Consider the following 23,579-nt stretch of genomic DNA (forward strand, 5'->3'; position numbering starts at 1 on the left):
TCATGTCCCCGCATCTTCAATCTTCATTGCATCAAATCAGCACAGCAACACGAGAGTACTTCCTGCTGATCACTGATAAAAGTTAGTTCCAGTGCAAACTATTGGACCTTTTTCCTGTGGGGCTCAAATTTGGTCTATGTTTAATCTGTTTTCAGACTTTTAAAAACTTCAGTGACATTTACAGCAAACATGGTTACATGTGGATGATCCAAGCACTTCCCTGGAACTCCAGCATATGTTTCTCTTCTTTCATCCAAAGGAAACTTGTGCTGGTTTGCTGCCCAGTTTGTCCCTCCATACAGACAAATGGCTTTTCAGTTGTCTACTCTTCTCTCTACACCTTAGGATTCTGTGATCATTTGCAATTCCCATGCTGCTCTAATAAAGTCACAGTACTATATAGGGCCAATTTCACCCTCTTCTTGACATTTGACTTTATTAATAAACTAACAAATTGAGACCCAAACCTTATCCCAAAGCTTGATTGTTCCTAGAGCTTCTCCTGTGCAACAACTTCTCTCCTAGACTCTAGCTCTCTTCTACCAGCTGACTGCTGTACTCCTCTGATCACTACCCTTGTAGTTTCAGTGGAATGTACAATTTTGTCAGTTAAACCTGGCTAGTTGGAAAATACCTGCCACCTGTGGTGTTGCAGAAGGGCCAATATCTCCTGCTTTTGGGTGGGTTTCAAACCCTCCCATATATCAAGGCTCTCCAGAGGGATTTCTTTCTTACTCTCCCAAATCAATTAAAGGGGCACTTAACATTCCCTGATCAGCACAACAAATCGTATTCTCTCCCTTCTCCCTTTTATGGTAAGCCTTCATTCTAGCAACATGTGCTGTTTGCACAGACTCCCCTGCCACGGGGGTTCCTTACATTGTAAGTGTCCTCATTCCCCCTATCAACTCAAAAGGTCCTTCCCAACAATCCTGCATTTTGTTCCTCCTCCCTGGAATCAACACCAATACCAAATCACCTACGTCAAAAGATCTCTCTTCAGCATGCCTACCATATCAAGCTTTTTGAGTCACCTGATTTCTTTCAAGGTTTTGCTTCACTAAATCCATCATAGCCTTTAAATTCTCTTTAAAATGAATGACATACTCCCCTACAGGCTGTCTTGTCTCCTTTGTACTACCCTCCCAAGAGCCTCAAATCATCCCCTCACATGTGTTCCATAAAGAAGATCAAAGGGGGCAAAGCCAGTAGATTCTTGCGGTACACTTCCGTGTGCGAATAACACATAAGAGAGTAACACATCCCAGTCTTTCGCTTGCCTGATAACATACATCTTCAGCATAGCTTTCAAAGTCCCATTAACTCTTTCCATCAGACCATTAGTTTCTGGATGATGAGAGCAGCCTTTATAAGTCTCACTTCACACAATTTCCATAACTTAAAGTTTGCACTGTGGTCTGACAAAACATCCCTGGGAAAACTTACTCTGTTAAAACGCTGAATAGGATAGTGGCCATGGTCTCAGCTTCTATGTTAGATAGAGCTGCGCTTCAGGGTACCTGGTGGCAGAATCCATCACAACAAGAATGTATTTCTTTCCAATCCTGGACGCTTTGGACACCGGCCACACAATATCCAGAGACACTGTGGCAAACACCACGTTAATGATGGGCAATGGCTGCAAAGGTGCCTTGCAAAGTCCTTTTAATTTCTCATGCTTCTAACACAAGTCACAGCTCTTACAGTAATTATTTATTGTCTCACACACAAGGCCAATAGAAATTCTGTTTAAGCCTGTCACCGGTTCCTTTTACTCCTTAATGTCCAGCTTAAAAAAATCAGGGTTTAACTGCAGAAATTCTGTCCTGTATTTATCAGGTACAAGCACCTGCTTGCAAACCTCAACAGCATACCTCTTTTTTCCTATGGAATCCTCTTGGTACAACAAAACTCCTTAAAGAAAACAATCTACCCTTTCCTTCTCCACCTGGCAGATTATTCTGAGCCGCAACCCTCTCCTGGTCCAGGGAAGGATCAGCCTGTTAAGCCTCAGTAAAGTCCTTTGGAGTCTCACTTACATTCACAGCAGACTCTGGCAAAGCAGTGGAATTTTCAAATTCCTCCTCTGAAGACAAATACTGCTGCTCTCAGCTGACAAAGGACTGAGGGCATTTCCCTCCTACTTGCAGCCCCTCCTGCTGTCCACAGACAAAGCAGGTGTGGTTGAGCTATACTCTTTCTGGCTGCGAGTTATAATATCAACCTGCTTAGACATGGCTAAAATGTTATTACCTATTAAAATATCAGCAGGGAGCAGATTTCTAATGCCCACAATATCATCACCCTTAAAATCCTCCCACTCAAGGTGGACCTTAACCAGAGGCACAGCTACAGAGCATTCAGCCAAAGCTAATATATTTAAACTCTTACCAGTGTCTGTCTTTCTCCCTTACCAAACTTTCCTTGACCAAAGTGACTTGGGGTGCTGTGTTCCTCCAGCCCTTATGATCTATGCTATTTACCTTAGCATCCTTAATAAATCTTCACTGCCTTCCCAAGACTCAGTCCTTACATAGTTCACTGGGTCCTGCACCTTCTCTACTACTGTCTCTGGTACCATTGTAGCGGCATCACAATGTGGGTTGTGGATCATAGGGTTACCTTGAGTTTTGGGCAAGTTGATTTTATATGGCCAGGAGCCCCACAAAGTGATGGCAGATTACCTGCCTTCCCTTAGGGTAGAGGGTTTCAAAAGCTGGGCTCCCCTGGGGTTTCTTATCAACACTGGGTTTAGGTTTACTTCCAATCCCCTCCTCCCTCTTAACTGGGGTGACAGGGAATTTCCCTTCCCCTGGGATTTGCATCCTCCATGGACCCTTGATTCAATATATTCATCAGAAATTTCTATAGTCTATGGAAGGTTTTTTATCACAGATGGCTACCTTTACCTCTTCTGCAACTACCCATAACAATTGTTCTTGGGCCATCAGATCAAACAGTTTTTCATAATCACCTTCAGCCCTTACCCCCATTATCCATTTTCTCATAAAATTAGACATTTTGTGTATATATTCAACATGAGTAATACTGTCAAACATTTTTAAGATTTCTATACTTCAGTCGATATGTCTCAGGAGTGATCTTTAATTTTTTCAATACACTTTAAATTTCTTACACACCATAGCATCCGCCTCCTCCATATAATTAAAAACTTGTCTCACTATCCCAGTTAATCTGGTGAAGAGGATAGGCATCCACTTATCCTTTGGGATCTTGTGGATTCCACACAGTCTCTCAGAGGTAGACAGGAACTCTTCTAGAGCGACAAAGTAGGTCAGGTAATATCTTTTATTGGCCCAACTTCTGTGGGTGAGAGACACAAGCTTTTGAGCTACACAGAGCTGTTCTTCAGGTGTGGGGAAGGTACTCAGAGTGTCACAGCTAAATACAAGATTGAACAGATAGTTCAGCGTAAGTAGTTAACAATGGTCCCTTAGAACAGCGGTAGGCAACCTATGGCACATGTGCCAAAGGTGGCATGCGAGCTGATTTTCAGTAGCACTCACACTGCCTGGGTCCTGGCCACTGGTCCAGGGGAATCTACATTTTAATTTCATTTTAAATGAAGCTTCTTAAACATTTAAAAAACCTTATTTACTTTACATTCAACAATGGTTTAGTTATATATTATAGACTTATAGAAAGAGACCTTCTAAAAATGTTAAAATGTATTACTGGCATGCAAAACCTTAAATTAGAGTGAATAAATGAAGACTCGGCACACCACTTCTGAAAGGTTGCCGACCCCTGCCTTAGAATATGTGCTAACACCCCTGTAGTCATAGGACAAAAAGTGGGGACAGTGGGTTACAGATTGTTGTAATAAGCCATAAATCCAGTGTTTTAATTAAGTGCATGATTTTTAGTGTCTAGCAGTTATGAATTTAAGTTCCCAGGCTTGTCTTTTGAAAGTGTTGTGCAGACTTCCTTTGCAGATGAGGACTGATTGTTGACATATAGAATGATCACTTTGTGAAAAGTGTTCTCCCACAGGTGATATGTTGTTTTTATCTCATCATTTTCCTGTGAGTTCATTCAAGAGCATAGCGATTGTCTGGTTTCATGCACACAGCTGTTATTGGGGCACTTAGGGCAGTGGATGAGGTATACCAAATGTAGTGATAGGCAAATGTTGGATCCATAGCTCTTGAAAGGTGTGTTGTGAGTTGATCATTGCAGCAGTGGAGATATATCTGCAGGTTTTGCATCTGTTGTTCTGGCAGGGTCTGGTGCCGCTTTGAGTTGATGTGTCCTGGTCTGTGGGGAGCTTGCTTCTGATGATAAGCCTGGAGAGGTCAGGGGTTGTCTGAAAGCCAGAAGTGCAGGTTCAGGGAAGATGTCTTTCAGGATGGGGTCCCCAATGAGTATGAGTTGTAATTAACATAAGAACGACCATACTGGGTCAGACCAAAGGTCCATCTAGCCTAGTATCCTGTCTTCCAACAGTGGCCAATGCCAGGTGCTTCAGGGGGAATGAACAGAACAGGTAATCATCAAGTGATCCATCCCCTGTCGCTCACTCCCAGCTTCAGGCAAACAGAAGCTAGGGACACCATCGCTGCCCGTCCTGGCTAATAGCCATTGATGGCTATCCTCCATGAATTTATTTGATGATACCCCATATGGATTCCAGTGTGGATGGCAGTGTGATAACTAGTGGTGTGTGGTCAGAGACGGTTTTATTTCTGTATTGAAGCAGATTCTCTCGGGGTATTTGGGTGGCCCATTGCAGGATGTGATCTACTTTTCTGGTGGAATGTCACAGGAACTCTTCTATGCAATTAGTCTCTTTGCTACTGTGGAGGAGGGAGAGGGTGTAATCACTGGCTGAGGAAACTCCTTTTGCTGCTCTAGTACTTTGACCTGCAATGTGTGAACTTCCATCTGTTTCTGGTGTGCCCTCTCCTCAGCTTCTAGCTGTTCCACATGTCTTCAGTGGGCTTTCTCCTTGACCTGTTTGTTAGCTATGCATCATTGGTGGGCTCTCTCCTCAACCTTCTTACCGGCTTTGACTGATGCTTGGATTGCCTCAGTCTCCCTGATCCGCAGCTCTACCATCATTCTCTCGTGCTTACGTTCTTTCTGGGCTACCAAGTACTACAATCAGGCCAGTTCCCCAACCGTATCTGGAGCAGCAGGGTCCTTGGATGCCTGGTCAAAACTTATGAGCAAAGCTCTCAGTTCCAGATTTGGGGCTTTCCTTTTAAAAGATATTCCCCTCTCCGTGCATGACTGTTCAAGGTCTTTTGTGACAAGATCATCATATAACGGTGGCCCACTTACTGTGTCTATTCTTTAATCCTTAAAACTCTCAATATCAAGCTTAAACTTTTAACAGCACTGGGTTATGATCTATAAATCCAACTGACCAGTGGCATGTGAATTGGGCCAAGATTACACCAATGTCACACTGTCTGGAGTAGCTCGTCAGCGAGAATACCAATCTCAGGGCAGATTGTGAAGAAGCAAGCACAACTCTCAAACTTGTTGTGTGTTCTATACATAGATTTCACCAACCAAGTAACAAGTGTAAACTCTTCAGGCACTACACAGCCGTAGCATGGTGTCAGAGTCCCCTTGGGCATTCCAATCTATCTTGCCACCCAGCGAAGCTTGACTCTGATAGATGCTCACTTAACATCAAAGATCACAAAATAAAATGGGTCTGTGTGGGCATTCTGGGATATTTAGGGGTTGGGGTTGTGTAACTGAAGAGACACAAATAAAGGTGAGACTGTCCTAAGTTTCAAAAAAGGGAAAGATCTGAGGGTTTATACATATTTCAGGAGCACCCGCTAGTGCTCCCAATACTCTCAAAGAATTCAAGAGACCTCTAAGAGTGTTTTCCATTTTTAGGCTGAACTACAAAGAGTGAAAGATTTAGAAGTTACCAGTTATGTTTCTGAAAATGATCAGCAGTGAAGTAATTTGTGTTATCATTTAAACTGTCATCTTTTGGCTTCAGAATTGAGACCACTTTGAGATGAATAGGTAAATTTCCACCTTCTGAGTTCTGCTTTAATTTACCTGCGGATTGCAAGAGTGCGTCCAGTTACATTCAAAGGTCTATCACAACCAGAAGGGCTAGAAACTTAATTCTCTTTAGAAACTGCAGATTTAATTCTGCAGAAACCAATGGAGCTCTCAGAGAAGCGGTGCTATGACACCAGTCAGTACCTGCTGAATCCAACCTTTCAATAAAAGTGTTGATTGCTCTTTAGACATCAACCATGCATGCACTTTGACAGCTGGGTAGACTGATCTTTCAGTAGGATATCCTAAGATCTCCGAACAATATTTGGCTTGGGAACAAAGGCAGGATTAGTCCATAAAACCATGTTGTTTTTACTGTAAGTGCAACAATGGGACAATGTCTAGAGTCACTAGTTTTGAAATTCTTCTAACAAGTGATCACTGTGAAAAAAGGCTGCTTTAATGGAAAAAGAAAACAAGGAAATTAAGCTCAGGTGTCAAAATGATGAAAGGGTTAGGGCTCCAAGGGCAGAGTTAAGGCTCCAGACTTTGACTGCAGAGATGCTGCCTTTGATAATTTTCTTACAGGGGGAATAGAAAGATATGCCCTGGTCTGTCTCATCCAATTATATTGGTAATTACTGAGACAAAGCCCTTCAAGGAACTAGTTTCAGTGGAATGTACGATTTTGTCAGTTAAACCTGGCCAGTTGGAAAATACCTGCCACCTGTGGTGTTGCAGAAGGGCCAATGTCTCCTGCTTTTGGGTGGGTTTCAAACCCTCCCATATATCAAGGCTCTCCAGAGGGATTTCTTTCTTACTCTCCTAAATCAATTAAAGGGGCACTTAACATTCCCTGATCAGCACAACAAATCATATTCACTCCCTTCTCCCTTTTATGGAGAAAAAATAATCAATTTTGAATACATTATAAGAAGTAATTATATTAATATAATCTGCTCATTTGAACCCCAATGTAGCCTGGAAAGTAATATATTGGTTGAGTCCTCTCTGGGTGCCACAGCCGTTTCAAATGGCCATTTTGGAGTACCCTTGCTAGGTCAGTCTTCCCCCTTTAAGATTTCAAGGTGCTAGATACGTCTTCCTGGCTCACGGAGAAAGATCAGATGCTGGATAAACGAGTCTGATCTTATTAAATTCCCATTAGTTCTGATCTTAGGACAATAAGGTTTGAAAAAACAGGGGCTCCTTGACTTGTGAGGTGCAGTGAGAAGTATATTGGCTTCCTCCTTGATTTTCCAGACTACCATGTTTTGACAAAGCTGAGACATAGCTTTCCCTGGACCACCCTGTCCAACCTTGTGATTGTTTCTTGGTGTAAATGGTCCATCCATATAACAGGTTAATTGGGAATTCTGCATTTTAATGCAAACTAGGACAATGGCCATGAGTTCAAGGCAACTGACACTCATGATTCACTTGAGGGGCGATCATTGTCCTTGTGTAACTGGAGATGAAATGCAGACACAGCCCGATCTGAGATGCTTGTTCCCATCCAAATAATTGGGATCAGTTTTGTTTTTCTGATTATCTGGGCCTCAAATTTCTGAGCTGAGCAACTACCTCAACTTTGTAAGTCAATAAAATAAGTCTGAACAAATGTCATGCTCATGATTACACCAGACTGGTTGAAAAATAGGTAGAAATTTTCATTAAAATTCTCAAAAAATTGTTTAATCAAAATTCAAAATTTTGATGAAAAATCTCATATAAATTTTGAATTCATAAGTATTTAACCAACTCTATGTGGCACTAAGGAGGGCTTTAGAGTGAGCAGTTGATCTCATATCCTACAGAACAGGAGTTATCAAACTTTTTCATAGTGTGGACAACATTTTAATACAGAGATTGTGAATATGGGGAGAGGTGGTCTGCACAGCTACAAAAAAACCCTGGAGCAAGTGTTGATATGTGGAAGTATTTAATATATTTTTAGCTTCTTTAATGCAGTTTAGCAGCTGGAAATAAGGACCAGGCAGCGCCACACAATCGGTCACCTTCCTGAGCAAGTGCTCTGTGGATCACAGTTTGGAAACCTGCACTACAGATTTGATCTGTAAAGGGGGGATTAGGAAAGTAATCTTCATTGGCACTAACTTTTCTTGTTCCCCAAAGACATATGAAGCCAGCTTAGCATTTTTGGTAGAATACCGGACTCTAAAGATTGTGGTAAAATGGCTGGCTGAAGAGCAAAAAAAAGTGATGGAGAGGGTTAGACAGGGCAGCACAAAGCTGCAGGAAGGAGACTGCAGTGGCAGCAATCTGCAGTGGCTGATGTCTTCCCTGAGCTCACCCAGACAGTCTGAATGCATTTCCTGGTGGGATTCAAAAGCCATCCAGAGGAAGACTCTCACCTGCACAGAGTCTTTCAGATTAGGCCAAAGAGAATAAGGGCCTGTGAAGAGTCCAGGCATAGCCTCTCACAACTGGTAAGGAATCCACACTCCAAGAGGCAGTGATGGATTCTGTCCCGGCTTATCAAGAAAGGACAAAACTGTCCCAGAACAGTCACATGCTTAGATAGGGATAAATGTGAAAACCTTCCTATCAAAATTTGGCAGCCACCTCCATGCAGACTTAGGGCTGAGTTGAGACTAAAGGGATAGGTCATCCTATCAGCAGGGAGTTAAACACACCATGAACATGAGATTAGGTGCGTACTAGGGAGGGATCTAATGGTATGTAAAGATGACCTCAGGAACTGAACACAGGAAATCTACCTGCAAAGAAGTGCAGTTTTCTCGGCAGAATCATACTCTCTGAACAGCCTGGGCATCCGGTGTCAAAGTTTGAGTGGAACCTTTCCCAACAGTTTCCCAGACCAGGAAGCAATGGGTGCAGAAGTTGTCTGATGAATGAAAAAAATGACCTGCTTATTAGCGATTGAGACACTTGCAGGTCTAAGGTCTATCCTCCGTCAGAGAAGAAGCTAAAACGGAGAGGGACAAGGATGGGAGCAGAATTCTATATTACAAACGTCGCTTCTACCCTAGTAAATTGAGGAATTGATCTAGCTCTCTTCAAAGAAGTTATAATGGAGAAAGGAGGTGAGGAAAAAAGAGCAGAGACAGGGCTGATATTCTTCAAAGAGTATACATCAATGGCCAAGGACTTGTACTAGGAAAAAATGTTGACCTGAATGTTCCTGTCTGGACTGGGCTGCCCAAGATGGAGTCCATTCTCTAGAAGAGGAGACAAAGAGGAAAAGGAAGACATGGAAAAGCTCCTTCTGGAGAAGAATCAGGGCAGGATTTTACAGCTGATTCGGTTGTTATGAGAGAGCGTATTTCTAGGAGTTAGAATTGCTTTTCCCCTTAGACAGCTTCTCATCTTTATGAGGAGGGCAGAAATTTTTGTCCCACTAATGGTCTGGATATTCCAAAATCACAGCGAAAGTAGGAATGCCCCAAGGTGGAAGTGTCTATAGCCCTAGTCACCAAGAATGCCCATCACAACAAGGCACAGTGAAAGCAGGCTCCATCCTTACAAACCAAAGGAGAAACTAGTCCTACGAAGAGCAAAGTGACGGACAGCCTCTTACCTCCCAATTCCTGGTGACAGTCATCTTCTTCCACTTTTATTCTAATGAAGAAAGAGGGGACAGTTGTCTTTCATTTCACATATACCTCTCACTGGAAGCCCTAACAAAGTTATCAATGACAAAAAATCCATTTTCCACAATTATATTTAATTTAATCTTTCTTATAGCACTTCCATTGTATGTGGTATGCATCATTACTCCATTACATATCTTTTAGCATAACAGGAGAAGAATGTTACTGAAAGCATATTTTGAGATGATTTGGTTTTAGGGTAAAAAGCACATCACATATTGACACTAAAAGCACATACCAAGGACACCACCATCCTATCCCGTATCTTAGAAAATGATTAATTGTAATCGAGAGAAGTCATCCAGCCATTAATTTACATCTAGACTCCATGTCAAGACTTATTAACTTGTGTAAATTCTGAAACAAGCACTTTTGTTTTACAGGAATTTTTATTACTCCTCTGTGACCTGTTATTTTCCTATTAAATTCTTTAACCTGGCCAGGCTATAATTAATAGTACTTGGTTTGTAAATAATGGTGGGACTTTTACTTCTTTCCTTCAGACTCCATTCTAGTGTCTAACAGATTTTACACTAGGAAGTTTTTCTAAATAGTCATCTTAAAAATTTTCTTTGCTTAATTTCCGTCTATCACAGCTAGTTATACCAAACCCCCTTGCACCACCCTAAATAATTATTTGGGATCCTAGATAATTATACATTTCAAATACTTGTAGACTATCATTATGTCTCCTTTTAAGTCACTACTTAGTCAACCTACATAGATTTTGTTTTCATATAGCAATACCTATATTGGTATTAGCAAAAAGAAAAGGAGTACTTGTGGCACCTTAGAGACTAACAAATTTATTTGAGCACATGCATAAAGCCTAATATTTAAGTGTCTCAACCCAGCCTCCATTTGTACCCATGTAATTGACACACTATCACTTGCACATGCAAATGATAGAATCTCCATGCACAAAACCTGTTTTCACCAAACCTACCCTGGATTTTCATGTGCAAATGGACTGTAAGTGTGTGTTTATGTGCACAAATGAAGCCTAAATTTGCAGCCTTTAATTTCCTCAAATTAAGCAACATATTGGCCTTAACTTCTTTAAAAATCAATCCATTCACTGCTACTGCACTGACATATTTATTAATTTTATCCATTCTTGAATTTTATTTCTTCCTTGCTGAGTGAATTTAGTAGTGCAAATTATCAGATTGAGAACACTGGAATCTGCACAGGTACAGAACAGGGTGTAATGATGATCTTGTCGTACTATGAATTCTCCTTGTCTTTTTTGTGACACACTTTTTTGTAGTACATCTCGAAACATACACAAAGGTATGACACTAGGTTTACATGACTGCCAAATGCCATTTGTTTTCAGCAAGTCTAAATATTGTTCCAGTTTAAACAATTTAGTGCCAATCTGGATAGCACAAACAACTCAAATACTCTTTCTCTTTCTGTCCATCAGTGTTCCGATGGCATTTTAAAATCTCCCAGAATCCACTGCTTCTGAGAGCTGTGCTGGCAACTATGGACTAGGTACTTCTCAAAGAGCACTGCAATTCAAACAGTTTTGAACATCGGTAGCGTGGCCATGGGCAAAACTGCAATGATTCAGAATGTGAATCAGCACATCCAGATACAGCGAATTGTTTGTGCTTCAGCTGTTCTGTCCCTCTACTTCAGTTAGGAATTACTGAGATCACTAACACAGACAAGCCCTAGATAATAGTGGTAACTTTGAATGTTTTTCCATCAATGGATAATTGAAGCATATTAATAACACAGGTCAAAGATACCAGAATCAATTTAATTTAGGCCAGTCTACCCAGTGCATAATGTGAAGAGTCACCGCTGGCAGTAACTTTATGTTTGAGAATGCTTCCTTGTTAATGTCAAATGTTCTTGAAATCCAGAGGTTCCTATTAAGATGCTGACTCTGTACCATGGCTCTTTAATAACAATTAGAATTTTCTTCAATTTGATACCCCAAAAACCGGGATGCACCAGGGGAGGGGTTTGAGCATTGGTCTGCTAAACCCAGGATTGTGAGTTCACTCCTTGAGGGGGCCATTTAGGGATATGGGGCAAAAATCTGTTGGATGATTTAATTGGGGATTGATCCTGCTTTAAGCAGGGGGTTAGACTAGATGATCTCCTGAGGTCCCTTCCAACCCAGATATTCTATGATTCTATGATCATTTATAATTTGGCTTAATGATAAATGAAATATAATGGATAGTTTGTAGTGTATAATCTCTATAGTTACTAATAGAACACTAAATACTAAGGACCTGATCCTGCAAGGTACTGAGCATCCTAAACCCCTAAGGATGGCAAAGGGAGCTCAGGATATTCAGTGTCTCACAGATTGCACTAGGAAATTTCCTTCTCAAGGGACTTTGAAAGAATCAACTTCTGCATTGCTTATGTTGTGCAAGGTGCATAAAGCCTTCCACCATCAGCTAGAGACTAGTAGCGTTATTCAGACACTCAGCTGAAGTCAAGACAATCTTTCCATTGCATTCTAAGACTTGATTCAAGGCAGACTGGACCACATTAGCTCAGCTTTCAGACTTCTGTGATGTCATCAACCCAATCCTCAAGTTGCTGCCCAAGTCTTCTAATAAAAAGTTAGAAGACAGGACACAATATTCATTTTTTAATGCAAATAATACAAACAACCCGTAAAACATTATGAAGTCATCTTTATTATAAAGGAAAAATACGATAAAAATATGTATTGGTTTAAATTTCACATTTATAGCTCTGTAGGTAACATTTTTACACCTGTTTCCAAATTGCGGAGATTCAAGTCAAAAATTCATACAATAAAAATGTGAAGGGGAACTTTTTGCAAACATAATCCCAGTTGCTTTACATTTGAGATCAAGAGAACACTGAACCGGTTTCAAGTTTACACCTAAAGACTGAGAAAAAAGAATGTAAACTGGTGTAGCTTTACTGGCATAGGGTTATTCCTGGGTCACCTACTTATCTCAAGCCTCCTTTGGCTGGAGGCCTCCTATGTCTAAGTTGAAATCTTACAGGTCTTAGCCTGTAGGCCTTGCATTACAGACTTACTTTGCTTATATACCTAATACACACTCATCACTCAAAAATACTCGTCAATAAACTGAATTGATAGTTGAATTCATAGTTCTGTGTTAAACCAGTGTCCCCAGTGCGTGAGTCTGGCTTCTGTGTTGCTACACTTTTAAAATCAACAGGGTGAAAATCGCCCTTAGCAATTCTCTTGTCTGGTTGGGACACCCTAGGAGTACACGAAGAACGAATACAGTGACCACAAACACAGTTACAATTAAGAAATCTTGTTTGCATTATAAATTATAAAACAGCAGCAACACAGGAGCTGGAATCACTCACTAGGGACACTGGGGTTTAACACTGAACTATGAATTCAATTTAATTAGTGGCTACACTGGCTTCCCAAAAGAATTCAGCTATGATGCATACAATCACTTGGGCGAAATGAAGGCTCGTGACAGACTGGTTTCTGGTCTGTCAATAATTCAAATTTCCTATAAAGGAGAAATACTGGTAAAAAGGAATCATGGGCAAAACACAAAACCTGCCTCAAAAAAGACAATGAGATATCTCTTGATCAACACCTATGGTCAGGGACAGAAAATATCTGAAGCTATTTAGCATCCCAAACTTATTTTTGATAACAGTCATTCACCCAGGGTAGGTCTACACTGGAGGAAATTTTAAACTTGAGTTAATTGGCAAACATGTACGTACATACTAATGACATTCTACTAAACACTTGTCCAGCCTAGCATGTACAAATGTGTTAGCTAACATGAGCTAGTTAACAGTCCATTAACGGAAGTTAAAAAACGTGTGTAGACAAATTTCCAGAGGATGGTATGCTGTAAATGCGGGTTGAAAAGTTAACTAATAAAAAATAAACACACCAGAAAGAAAAAAAGGAACCTCTGAACTGGTTTACCAAAAGAGGATAACTAGAGCAGTGGTTCTCAACCAGAGTCCTGGAGGGCTGCAAGCAGGTTTCAGGGGGTCTGCCAAGCAGGGCCAGCCCCACTGCATGGGTCTGAAGCCTGAGGCCCTGAGCCCTGCCACCCAGGGCTGAAGCTGAAGCCTGAACAATGTAGCTTTGCAGGAACCCCTGTGGCATAGGGCTCCAGGCAACTGCCCTGCTTGCTACCCCCTAACGCTGGCCCTGGCTTTTATGTGCAGAAAACAAGTTACTGTGGCATAGGTAGGCCGTGGAGTTTTTATAGCTTGTTGCGGGGGGGGCGGCGGCGCGCTCACAATGAAAAAGGTTGAGAATCTCTGAACAAGAGAATGACTAACACACAATGGACATTTAATAGATAGACAACAGTCTCTCTAGGGAGGTGGTTTTCTGCATAAATCCTTTATGAGGGATGCCAGATATTATAAACAGGCAGGCTAGCATGTTTAGGATCAAAAGGATCACAGTTTATCCATATCTATATTAGAAAAGTTTCATCACCAATTTAAATCAATCTAGTGAACTTGGTGTCAGCCCCACTGCACTTAAGCAAGGGTTCAGTCAGTTTAAACCATGAGATAATTTCTCAAATAGAAATAAACAGGTTTAGTCAAAAGTTGAACTGGTTTAAGTGCATCTACAATAGAAGTCTTCACTGGGTTAACTAGACAGATTTAAAATCCGTTTAGTTAAGCCAGTGGAATTTTCTAATGTAGAGCAGGCTTTAGTAGTCACAGCAGTACTAGCGAAGGAAGGCTATATGAAATCTATCCTACTTAAGAATCTCACTCAAAAGGGCAGGGAATTAAGAAGTCCTCTAAGGTTTGTCTTCTGCAGCACTTCTGTTTGACAGATGCACAGGAAACTCCAGACAAACCATGGATAAGAACCAAGTTCAAGGAGAAAGATAATGAAAACCAGGACTTGTCTACAACTGGTAAAATTCAGACCCTCTATTCAGCACCTCTGTAGCTCCACTGGTGATTGCAGGAGTGGACTCTGCCCTTCTACACTACAAGCTTCCACTCTTGTTACCAAGGGTGGAGCTGTATTCAGGGTGAATTATGGACGCAAATTTTCCCAGCATGGATGCAATCATAAAAAATTAACAGGACCAGACAGATAAACAAAGTTGTATTCTGAAGTTTCTGAGCACACAACAGAATAAATAGAAATAATTTAACAAGGATAGTTAAATGGTCCCCCATGAGGTGGGCCAGATAGAACTTTGGAGTGGGAACAAATATTTCCTTTACAACTCATCAGGTCAAGTGGGCAATGGAAGTCTCCGAAAAGGGGGAGCGCTAGAAGGTGGGAAAGGTGAAAAAAAATGGACGCACATATGGGAGAAAGGGAAACACCTGATCTCAGAGAAGACAGGAGAGACAGATGTCCAGGGCTGGACCTGTATGAGACTTGCCATGTTGACTGTCTGCAAAAGAAGCTGAGAAACTGGCAAATTTGGCAAAAAAAGTATTTGGTTGACAAATACTGACACCAAGAGATCGGAGTGCATTTTGTTTATGTAAGTTACACAAACTGAATTTATGCAGCTAAGCTTTTGTTAGTTTTACAGGAGACTTGCTTCTAATAAGACTCACTGTTTTCTAATAAGTTTGACTTAAGATCCACAAAGTCCTAGGCTGTTTGGGAAATATATGTATCCCAGGATGGACTTTGTGAACAAATCTTTGACCTTTGCAGAGAGTTAGTGAAGGCAGGAGCTTGGAATCGAACACTGCTAAGAATTTCTATGACAGTCAGTACAAAAGAATAAAAGACTTGCACAGCGCTATGTGTGCTCAGCAAAGTGCATGGGGAACACCAGATGGCCATGTCTGAGAATCAAGTTTTAAATAACTGGGACGCTGACCTGTGACTGCTGAAAAAGGAGGCACTTCTCTGGATTGATACCACAGGCGAGGAGAGTGGCAGTAGTATCCAGGATGCTTTGACGCAAGACTGCTGGCTCCCGTGGTATTGTGAGAGCGTGCAGATCTACAATGCTGTACAACACGGAGTTGTACTCTTCCTGAAGCCTCACCCAGTTCTGGATGGCTCCAAAGTAGTTGCCAAGGTGGAGCTTCCCAGTTGGTTGAATACCGGAGAAAATTCGATCCATACCGCTATTCTGTAATGAAAACATTTAATAATTTATACCACCATTGCTTTTTCACAGCTTCTTTCATCTGTGGCTGTCAGTGTTTTTCAGACATTGGTTACGCCTCACCTACGCCCCATTTCCTCCTACTCTTCATTTTGCAGTGTTTGCTGTCAAACTGGAAGAATGTATATGATGGAGATCTCCAGGGATCTGTCCTGTGTCTGGTATTATGAAATATTATCATCACTGACTTCAATAATGGAGTGGAGAGAACACTTATAAAATTTGCGGATAACACCTAGCTGGGAGGAGTTGCAAGCACTTTGGAGGACAGGATTAGAATTCAAAATGATCTTGACAAATTGGTTAACTGATCTGAAATCACTAAGATAAAATTCAATAAAGACAGTAAGGTACTATACTTAGGAAGGAAAAAAAATCAAATGCAAAAATACAAAATCGGAAAAAAGCAGTAGTACTGCTGAAAAGGATCGTTGTCGATCCCAAATTGAAGATAAGTCAACACTGTGATGCAACTGACAAAAAGATACATAATTCTGGAATGTAACAATAGGAACATCATACGTAAGACATGGGAGGTAACTGTTCTGCTGTAACTGGCATTAGTCCAGTTTTTGGCACCACACTTTAAGAAAGACATGGATACTAAGCACTGGAATAGTTTACCAAGGGAGGTTGTGGAATCCCCATCATTGTAGGTTTTTAAGAACAGGTTAAACAAACACCTGTCAGGGATGGCCTTGATACACTTGGTACTGCTCAGTGCAGGGGGCTAGAAGGAATAGATAAGGTCTTGAGGTCTATTTCCCACCTTAGACGTCTATGATTTCCTCCTGCAAGGTATGTATAATTGTTACATAAAATAAATTCTGGCTCATGATTGCCCAGAAACAGTTATTGTGATCAGTTATTAAAACTTCCTATTGTTTACCTCAAATAAATATTGAAATCTAGAATAATTTTAACCAGTCAGATTACATGTAAAAACAAATGCACTGGCTGAAATTGAATTCTGTAAGGACTACTTTTCAACAGAGGCAAGGGAATTTTTCTTTTAGCGTGTTAACCATACTGATACAGAAGCTCAGAATGACAGTGAAGGGAATTCCAGACATTTCTCCTGAAAATGTTCCAAGTACCAAAAGAAATTGACTTCTCATTCCAGTGAACATAAAAGGTTTATCCCTATTGATGGGAAAATATTGACAGCAGTGTTCTATTAGAAAGATTAAAAAGAGTTAATATATACAGTTTGGTTAAATGACAACTAACATTTTTGGAAAGTTCATTTTCCTCTGTCCCAGCTCTCAGGCTGATCATTCTCTCAGGGTACATCTACACTGCCAAAAACTCCCAGTGGCAGCAAGTCTTAGAGCCCGGGTCTATATAGATGTTCCCACTCAGGCTGGAGCCCAGGCTCTGACACCCACCCCCATCACTGAGTTTCAGAGACTGAGTTCCAGCCCAAGCAGAAACATCCACAGTGCTATTTTTAGTGCTGTAAGGCAAGCTCAAATCTGTAGCTCTGGGCTCTGTAACTTGCTACCACATTTTTTTCCCTTTTGCACTGTAGATGTACCCTCAGAAACTTAAGCTGGCAGGGTTTGATCAATTACCTCCAAACTTACCAGAAAAATTCCTGGGTACTTTGAAAATAATTAAACAATGTTATGTGAAAATACTTTTTGTAAAGTTAAGAGTGTGCAAGTGTAACCCTGCTTTCAATCTTAACTATGGAACCACTACAAAGATTATTCATAACATAGGAAGTTTACATGTTAAAAGGACATCAAATTAAAAGAAATCTTTCAAATAGAAGTGTGATTATCTACTACTGTTACAAGTAACATCTAAGATTCCTATAATTAAGACAAGAAAAAATTTCTCCCAGTTTTACTTTGAGGACTTGATGGCATTTTGTTTATAACAGTTTTCATTGTTTCCCCTTCATGACTAGTTAGATGGTCAGCTTCTCACTTGTGGGAGGTCTCTCCTACATGTGTGGACTTTTTTTTTTTTTTTAAATAGGAAAAAAATGTTATTGTAAAACCACAAAAAATAACGGGGATACTCTCGGGCAATTGTAAAACCTGAAATTAATTTTTTAATTTTTTAATTCACTAGCTTTCAAGTTGACTGTGTCCCTTTAATAACTAATCTAATCTACATGGGTGTAATGAAATACAAAATTTTAGGTAAACATTTCAAATTGGTACTGGTTTTGTTTTTTTTTAAATGACCAGCAATTCAAAAGAACATTGTGATACGGTATAAAGGGGAAGGTGACTGTCTATAATACTAATACGGTCACCACTTTTACAAAATTGTGATAATTCCTATACAAAGTATGCTTTCTGAGGTATCACTGGAAAACTTATAATTTGCTGTGTATTGGTATCTCATTATTATGTGTGTATCAACACTGTGTATGTAGTTATGAAATTCTGTCTATGTGTTTGTAACTCAAACATGTGAGTCTAGGAAACGCCCACAGGTCAGCCCTTCAGGAATAACAAATGAGCTATCTACATGTCATTTCTAAAGACACCTTAAGCAGCATGTACCACGCAGAAAGTGGAAGCAAAATTTGCAATTCATATGAAGAACTGTTGGCCCAGTGGAGCTGTCTGATCCAGCACATAAACACTGGAGCCATCTGACTCCATGACACAGCCAGGATTTTTCCAGAAGAGGGGTCAAGATATAAAAGGCAAGAACAAAGGCTCCTGACCCCCTCTTTCCTACCACATCTCCAGACTGATGAACTCTGACAAAGGAAATTTTGAACAAAGGACTGAGGTCCGCAGCGTTATTGGGTAAACCACAGACTTATAGAAAACTAGCAGATATAACATCCCTGCTAGAATTTTGGATTGACAAACTAATCCCTCGGTAATGTATTTTACCTGATTTAAACCTCTAAAATAACTCTCATTTCTTTTCTTAGCTAATAAAACTTTAGTTAATTTACTGAAGTAACTGGCTGGCGGCATTGTCTTGACCTGGTGGTAAGTGACTAGCTCTTTGGAGCCAGAACTTGATGTGTGGTGATTACTGTTTTTAATAACCTTTCATCACAGTAGTCTAGTTTGTCTGGATGGAGGCTTGAGAGCGAAGTGGACTGTCAGTGGCTTTATGATGAGCTAATAAAGGGAGGGCTGGTCTTCACTAACAGGGTAAGTCGACCTAAGTTATGCTTCTCCAGCTGTGTGAATAACGTAGCTGGAGTTAATGTAGCTTAGGCTGACTTATCCCAGTGTCTTCACTGTGCTGCGTCGATGGGAGATGCTCTCCCGTTGACTTACCTTACTCTTCTCGGGGAGTTGCAGTACCGGGGTTGACCACAGAACACTGCAGTCGATTTAGCGGGTCTTCACTAGACCCACTAAATTGACCCCTGTTGCATCAATTGCAGCAGCGATGATCTCCCTGTAGTGAAGATCAGGCCTGACCCAGGAGCAGGCATATACTGCTGGCTTGGTTAAATCTAAATATAGAATATGCCACCTGTTTGGAAGCGTCTGCCAAGTCTTGCCAGTCTGACCTAATATTGGCACTCACAGTTGTGACCCACACTAGACACAAATGACAACCATAACCAATTTTCTTCCTACTTTGGTAAAAAAAATTATCCTTTGCCTTCAGAATAAACTACCACTCTTCATGTCAAGTCAATTTTCTTACTTAAAGTTAGAGCAAGCAAATACAGGATTTCTAATGGAGCCTTTTCTGCAATCTTTAACATCTGATCACAATTAAACTACTATATACTAGCAGAATCTGTCCCAATTACCATTAAACCAGTTTCCTGGGAGATGTGCGAATAAAACAATTATTCTGAGGTTACAGTACACTCTACCCAATTGCACCACTCTAATATTTTGTGTTTACACAACACATTTTGTGTCCAGTTTTTGGCCCCACACTACAGAAGGGATGCGGACAAACTGGAAAGAGTCCACAGGAGGGCAATGAAAATGATTAGGGGGCTGGGGCACATGACTTACAAGGAGAGGCTGAGGGAACTGGGGTTACTTAGTCTGCAGAAGAGAAGAGTGAGGGGGGGCAGCCTTCAACTACCTGAAGGGGGGTTCCAAAGAGGATGAAGCTAGGCTGTTCTCAGTGGTAGCAGATGACAGAGCAAGAAGCAGTGGTCTCAAGTTGTAGTGGGGGAGGTCTAGGTTGGATATTAGGAAACACTATTTCAGTAGGAGGGTGGTGAAGCCTGGAATGGGTTACCTAGGGAGGTGGTGGAATCTCCATCCTTAGAGGTTTTTAAGGTCTGGCTGGACAAAGCCTTGGCTGGGATGATTTAGTTGGTGTCGGTCCTGCTTTGAGCAGGGGGTTGGACTAGATGACCTCCTGAGGTCTCTTCCAACCCTAATATTCTATGATTCTATGATTTCATCCCAAGACACTTTACTAAAGCAAAAATAATGTATCAATGGCAAACAACTATGTTCATGCAGAGTTAATGGTGTGTGGTGGTAAGCAGTCCCCTTGAAGAATGCTGAGCTGAGCACGGGCAACCTTAACTGAGGTCAGACTAGATAATCATAAGGGTCCCTTCTGGACTTAGAATCTATGAACTCTGCATTTCCCGGTTTTCCGAAGTTTGAATTTTGCTCAACAAAATGATCTGCAAGGGGATGACATGTCATCAAGCAACCTTAACTCTGTGTTAACACTGAGGTTTTTGGCATTGAATTTCCTAGATATATAGTTGTTAGGAGTTAGTAGTCATTTAGACAGTTGTACAGATCATGTCTCACAATTAGCATATTGAGTCAGCCTGTCCCCCCACCTCTCTGGCCCTATCAGCCATGCTTCTGCACCCTTCTCTAGCCATGCCCTTGACCCAGGCAATGTGTTCCCCCCTCTTACCCGGCCCCTCCCTGACCACTGTGCCATGGCCTCCCCTGCGCAAGCAGGAACCACATCTTCCTGAAGTCTTCACTCCTAGTATACAAATGTTTATATTGCCCTTCCTTCCCTTCTCTTATAACCCAACTCACAAGCAATACCTGGAGCAAAGGACAACTGTGTTACAGTGGAATAGTGTTCCTGGTTGTGGCTATTTTTTCCAGGGCTTATATCTGTAGAACCCCACAATCAAATGACCTCAAATGGGGGTCATAAACATTATCTACTCTGCACCTTTGTGAAACACACCAAATTTCAAAGAAATCCAACTGAGCATATTTATTTTAGAAGACTTAGAAAAGTTGTCCCTTAAAATAATATCATGATGTACAACTATAATACGATGTTGTACCACTATAATAATGTAGTAGTGCAACACTACTCAGGGGTACCCAGGACTGTGAAGTTTTGCTACTACCGATCCTTAGCATGAGGAAACCTTTTTTGAGCCTCCTGTGGGTCAGCTCCCCACCACCACTAGCCTCTGGTAATACAAGCACTGTTTCCATTATGGCCCTGTTTTCAATCACTCAGAAGTTGGCACAATTTTTAGCTATTGGGCTGAAGTTTTCCAGGACTGATTTCTCTTCAAAGTTGAATTTTTTGGGGGGGAATTTTTGTCTTGTAGACACTTCTTCTCTTATCTGCCATCCCGCAGCTCACATCTCTTCTCCCATTATCAAATCATATGAAATCACTGGGGTAATGACCACAAAGGAACAGGCAGTCTTAACTCTCCCCATGTTTACTAGTTATATTTCTATGTGTTTGGATCATTAATGCAGCACTGTCGTGTCTTTCTAAGTCATACTGTACATAGTTCTGTACCTGGTTTTGTATTGTGTGCATAAGCGAGAGAGAGATGGTGTTAGGTTGAGAATGGTGTCCAAGAGACTTGTTTATCTATCATGTTTAGGAAAGCCTGCATGAACAGGACTGTTAAAACACACATTAGTAAGTGTCATAGTTTTTATATGTTAGACAAACATCCTGCCTCAGCGAGGGGAGATGGAGTAGATGACCTCTCAAGGTCCCTTCCAGTTGTAAATTTCTGTGATTCTATGATTTTCTCCTGCAAGGCAAGAATTCTTACATGAAATACCAGCTTATGATTGTCCAGAAACGTATGTGATGGAGTCATTAAACAAAATCTGTATGTGTGCACACTGGCATAGCATGTTCACAGCTGGAGCTCCAGATGCACTTGATCTGTGGGCAGTGGAAGAGAGGTGGCTGAATCTGAAGTGGAGTCTAGAATGACTTAACTCTTAATTCCTTGGTTTTTGTGATTTGCACTGATAGATTATGTAGTCTTTACCCCAAAGTTAAAGCTATGTAGGAATTTCCCAGCTTAAAGTTAAAGCTGTGTAGGAATTTCCCAGCTTTTTACAAAAATAAGTAGGTCAGTATCAACAGGTATTTATGTTTTCATGTACCCTGGATTATCACTAGCACCATTGGTACAAATTAATCTTCAGAGATCTAAAGCTGATTTTTGAAGACTAGGAAAGCACCGCGGGAGTGGGGATGTTATTGGGGGAGGCCTGGATGGGTTAGCATGGATGCGCTAGGTGGAAGTAGTGGAGGGAGCATGAGAAAAAAGTGGGACTTGTGGGGTTGAAAAGTTGAGGGGATGGGAGAGAAGCTCTGCTCTGACAAGAAAAAGGAAAGGTGTTACTTGTAACTGGACTCTGCATATTCACACTCATGGGTTGTGCCAGCTGCTGGAGCTTAGAGCGTGGAACCTCCTCCAAGCAGTACCTGTTACAGCATTTATGTCCCCACTCCTACTTCTCTGCTCCCAAACATCCTGGGGGCAAAGTTATAGAGAGGAGTGTGATGCCCTTCTCTGCCTCAGTTCCTTCCAATAGTTCATCAGAGAAAGTGTTCATTAGACCTCTGAGGAAGAGGGGAAGATTGGTGGAGAGTGTGACTATGCAGCATTCATTTCTAAGAACTCTGGTTACAAGTTAGTACCCTCCATTTCTTTCAAGAGTCTCCTGCATCTTCCCGCTTATGGGATAGTTTGGCAAGTAACACTCCAACCAGGAGGAGGGTTAAAAAAGACTGATGTACAGCTCTAACAAACTGTGCATCAGTTTGAGCTGTCAGATCTGACATGTAATGTTTTGTGAAAATATGTAGAGTTCCAAGTGGCAGCTTTACATGACTCCTGATCAGACACATCTAAAACACGCTATGGCCATGCAATCTAATACCTAGAGGGGAGGAGAGTGCTGCTATATATAACTTTTTGGAATATATTGTTCAATCCATCTGGAAATGGTTGGAGATGATACTGCCTGATTCTGAAGAGCGTCCACATATGAAATAAACAATTTACTGGATTTGTAAAATTCCTGAGTTCTATTAAGATAATAGGCGAGGGTTCTTTTAACATCCAAATCATGTAAAGTGGATTCCCTAGTGTCAGGAAGGAGTTAAAATTCAGCCAGCAGAAAAGACAGAAACTGCTGAGAAGCAAGGACATAGTTTCTGTCAATACCTGATAACTTAGCTCAGCTTATATGGTCAATGCCCGCCCAGTAACTCAGCTCTTAGAACAATGCTAACCCTCCCTTCACAACCCACCAGATGTCTGTAAGCACTCATCCCTACCCTCCCTTCCACCCCGCCTCTTTCCCCCGCAAGGTAGCCATAGATGCTTGATACAACGGGATGACCTCTATACCTACGTATTGTTCCTATTTTTATCTTTGTTTAGGGTTCTCCCTTGATTTGTAACAATGTCTGTCTCTGTATGTACAGATAAATGCAAATGAATTGATAAGAGAATGTATATAACTGGCCACTGTGGCACCATATTTTTGAGGCTGCTTGTCAGTCTTCCCGGTACCGTGAATAAAGCCCTTCAGTATTGTCTATGCTTGCCTGATTCTTGGGGAAAAGAATCTTTTTGCCTAACACCAGTTTGGGA

The 23,579-nt window shown here is 41.1% G+C and overlaps 1 protein-coding gene across 3 annotated transcripts in view; it reads right to left on the minus strand.

Annotated features, from left to right (window-relative positions):
- Positions 1–23,579, minus strand: part of WARS2 (tryptophanyl tRNA synthetase 2, mitochondrial) — a 76,286-nt gene that overhangs the window by 24,820 nt on the left and 27,887 nt on the right. For all 3 annotated transcript variants that reach the window (XM_037910194.1, XM_037910198.2, XM_043551295.1), the window contains one exon: positions 15,467–15,724. In XM_037910194.1, coding sequence (XP_037766122.1) covers positions 15,467–15,724 — 258 coding nt within the window. The remainder of the gene's footprint in view (positions 1–15,466; positions 15,725–23,579) is intronic.

Source organism: Chelonia mydas, chromosome 1, assembly GCF_015237465.2.
Source record: "Chelonia mydas isolate rCheMyd1 chromosome 1, rCheMyd1.pri.v2, whole genome shotgun sequence".
Lineage (NCBI taxonomy): Eukaryota > Metazoa > Chordata > Testudines > Cheloniidae > Chelonia > Chelonia mydas.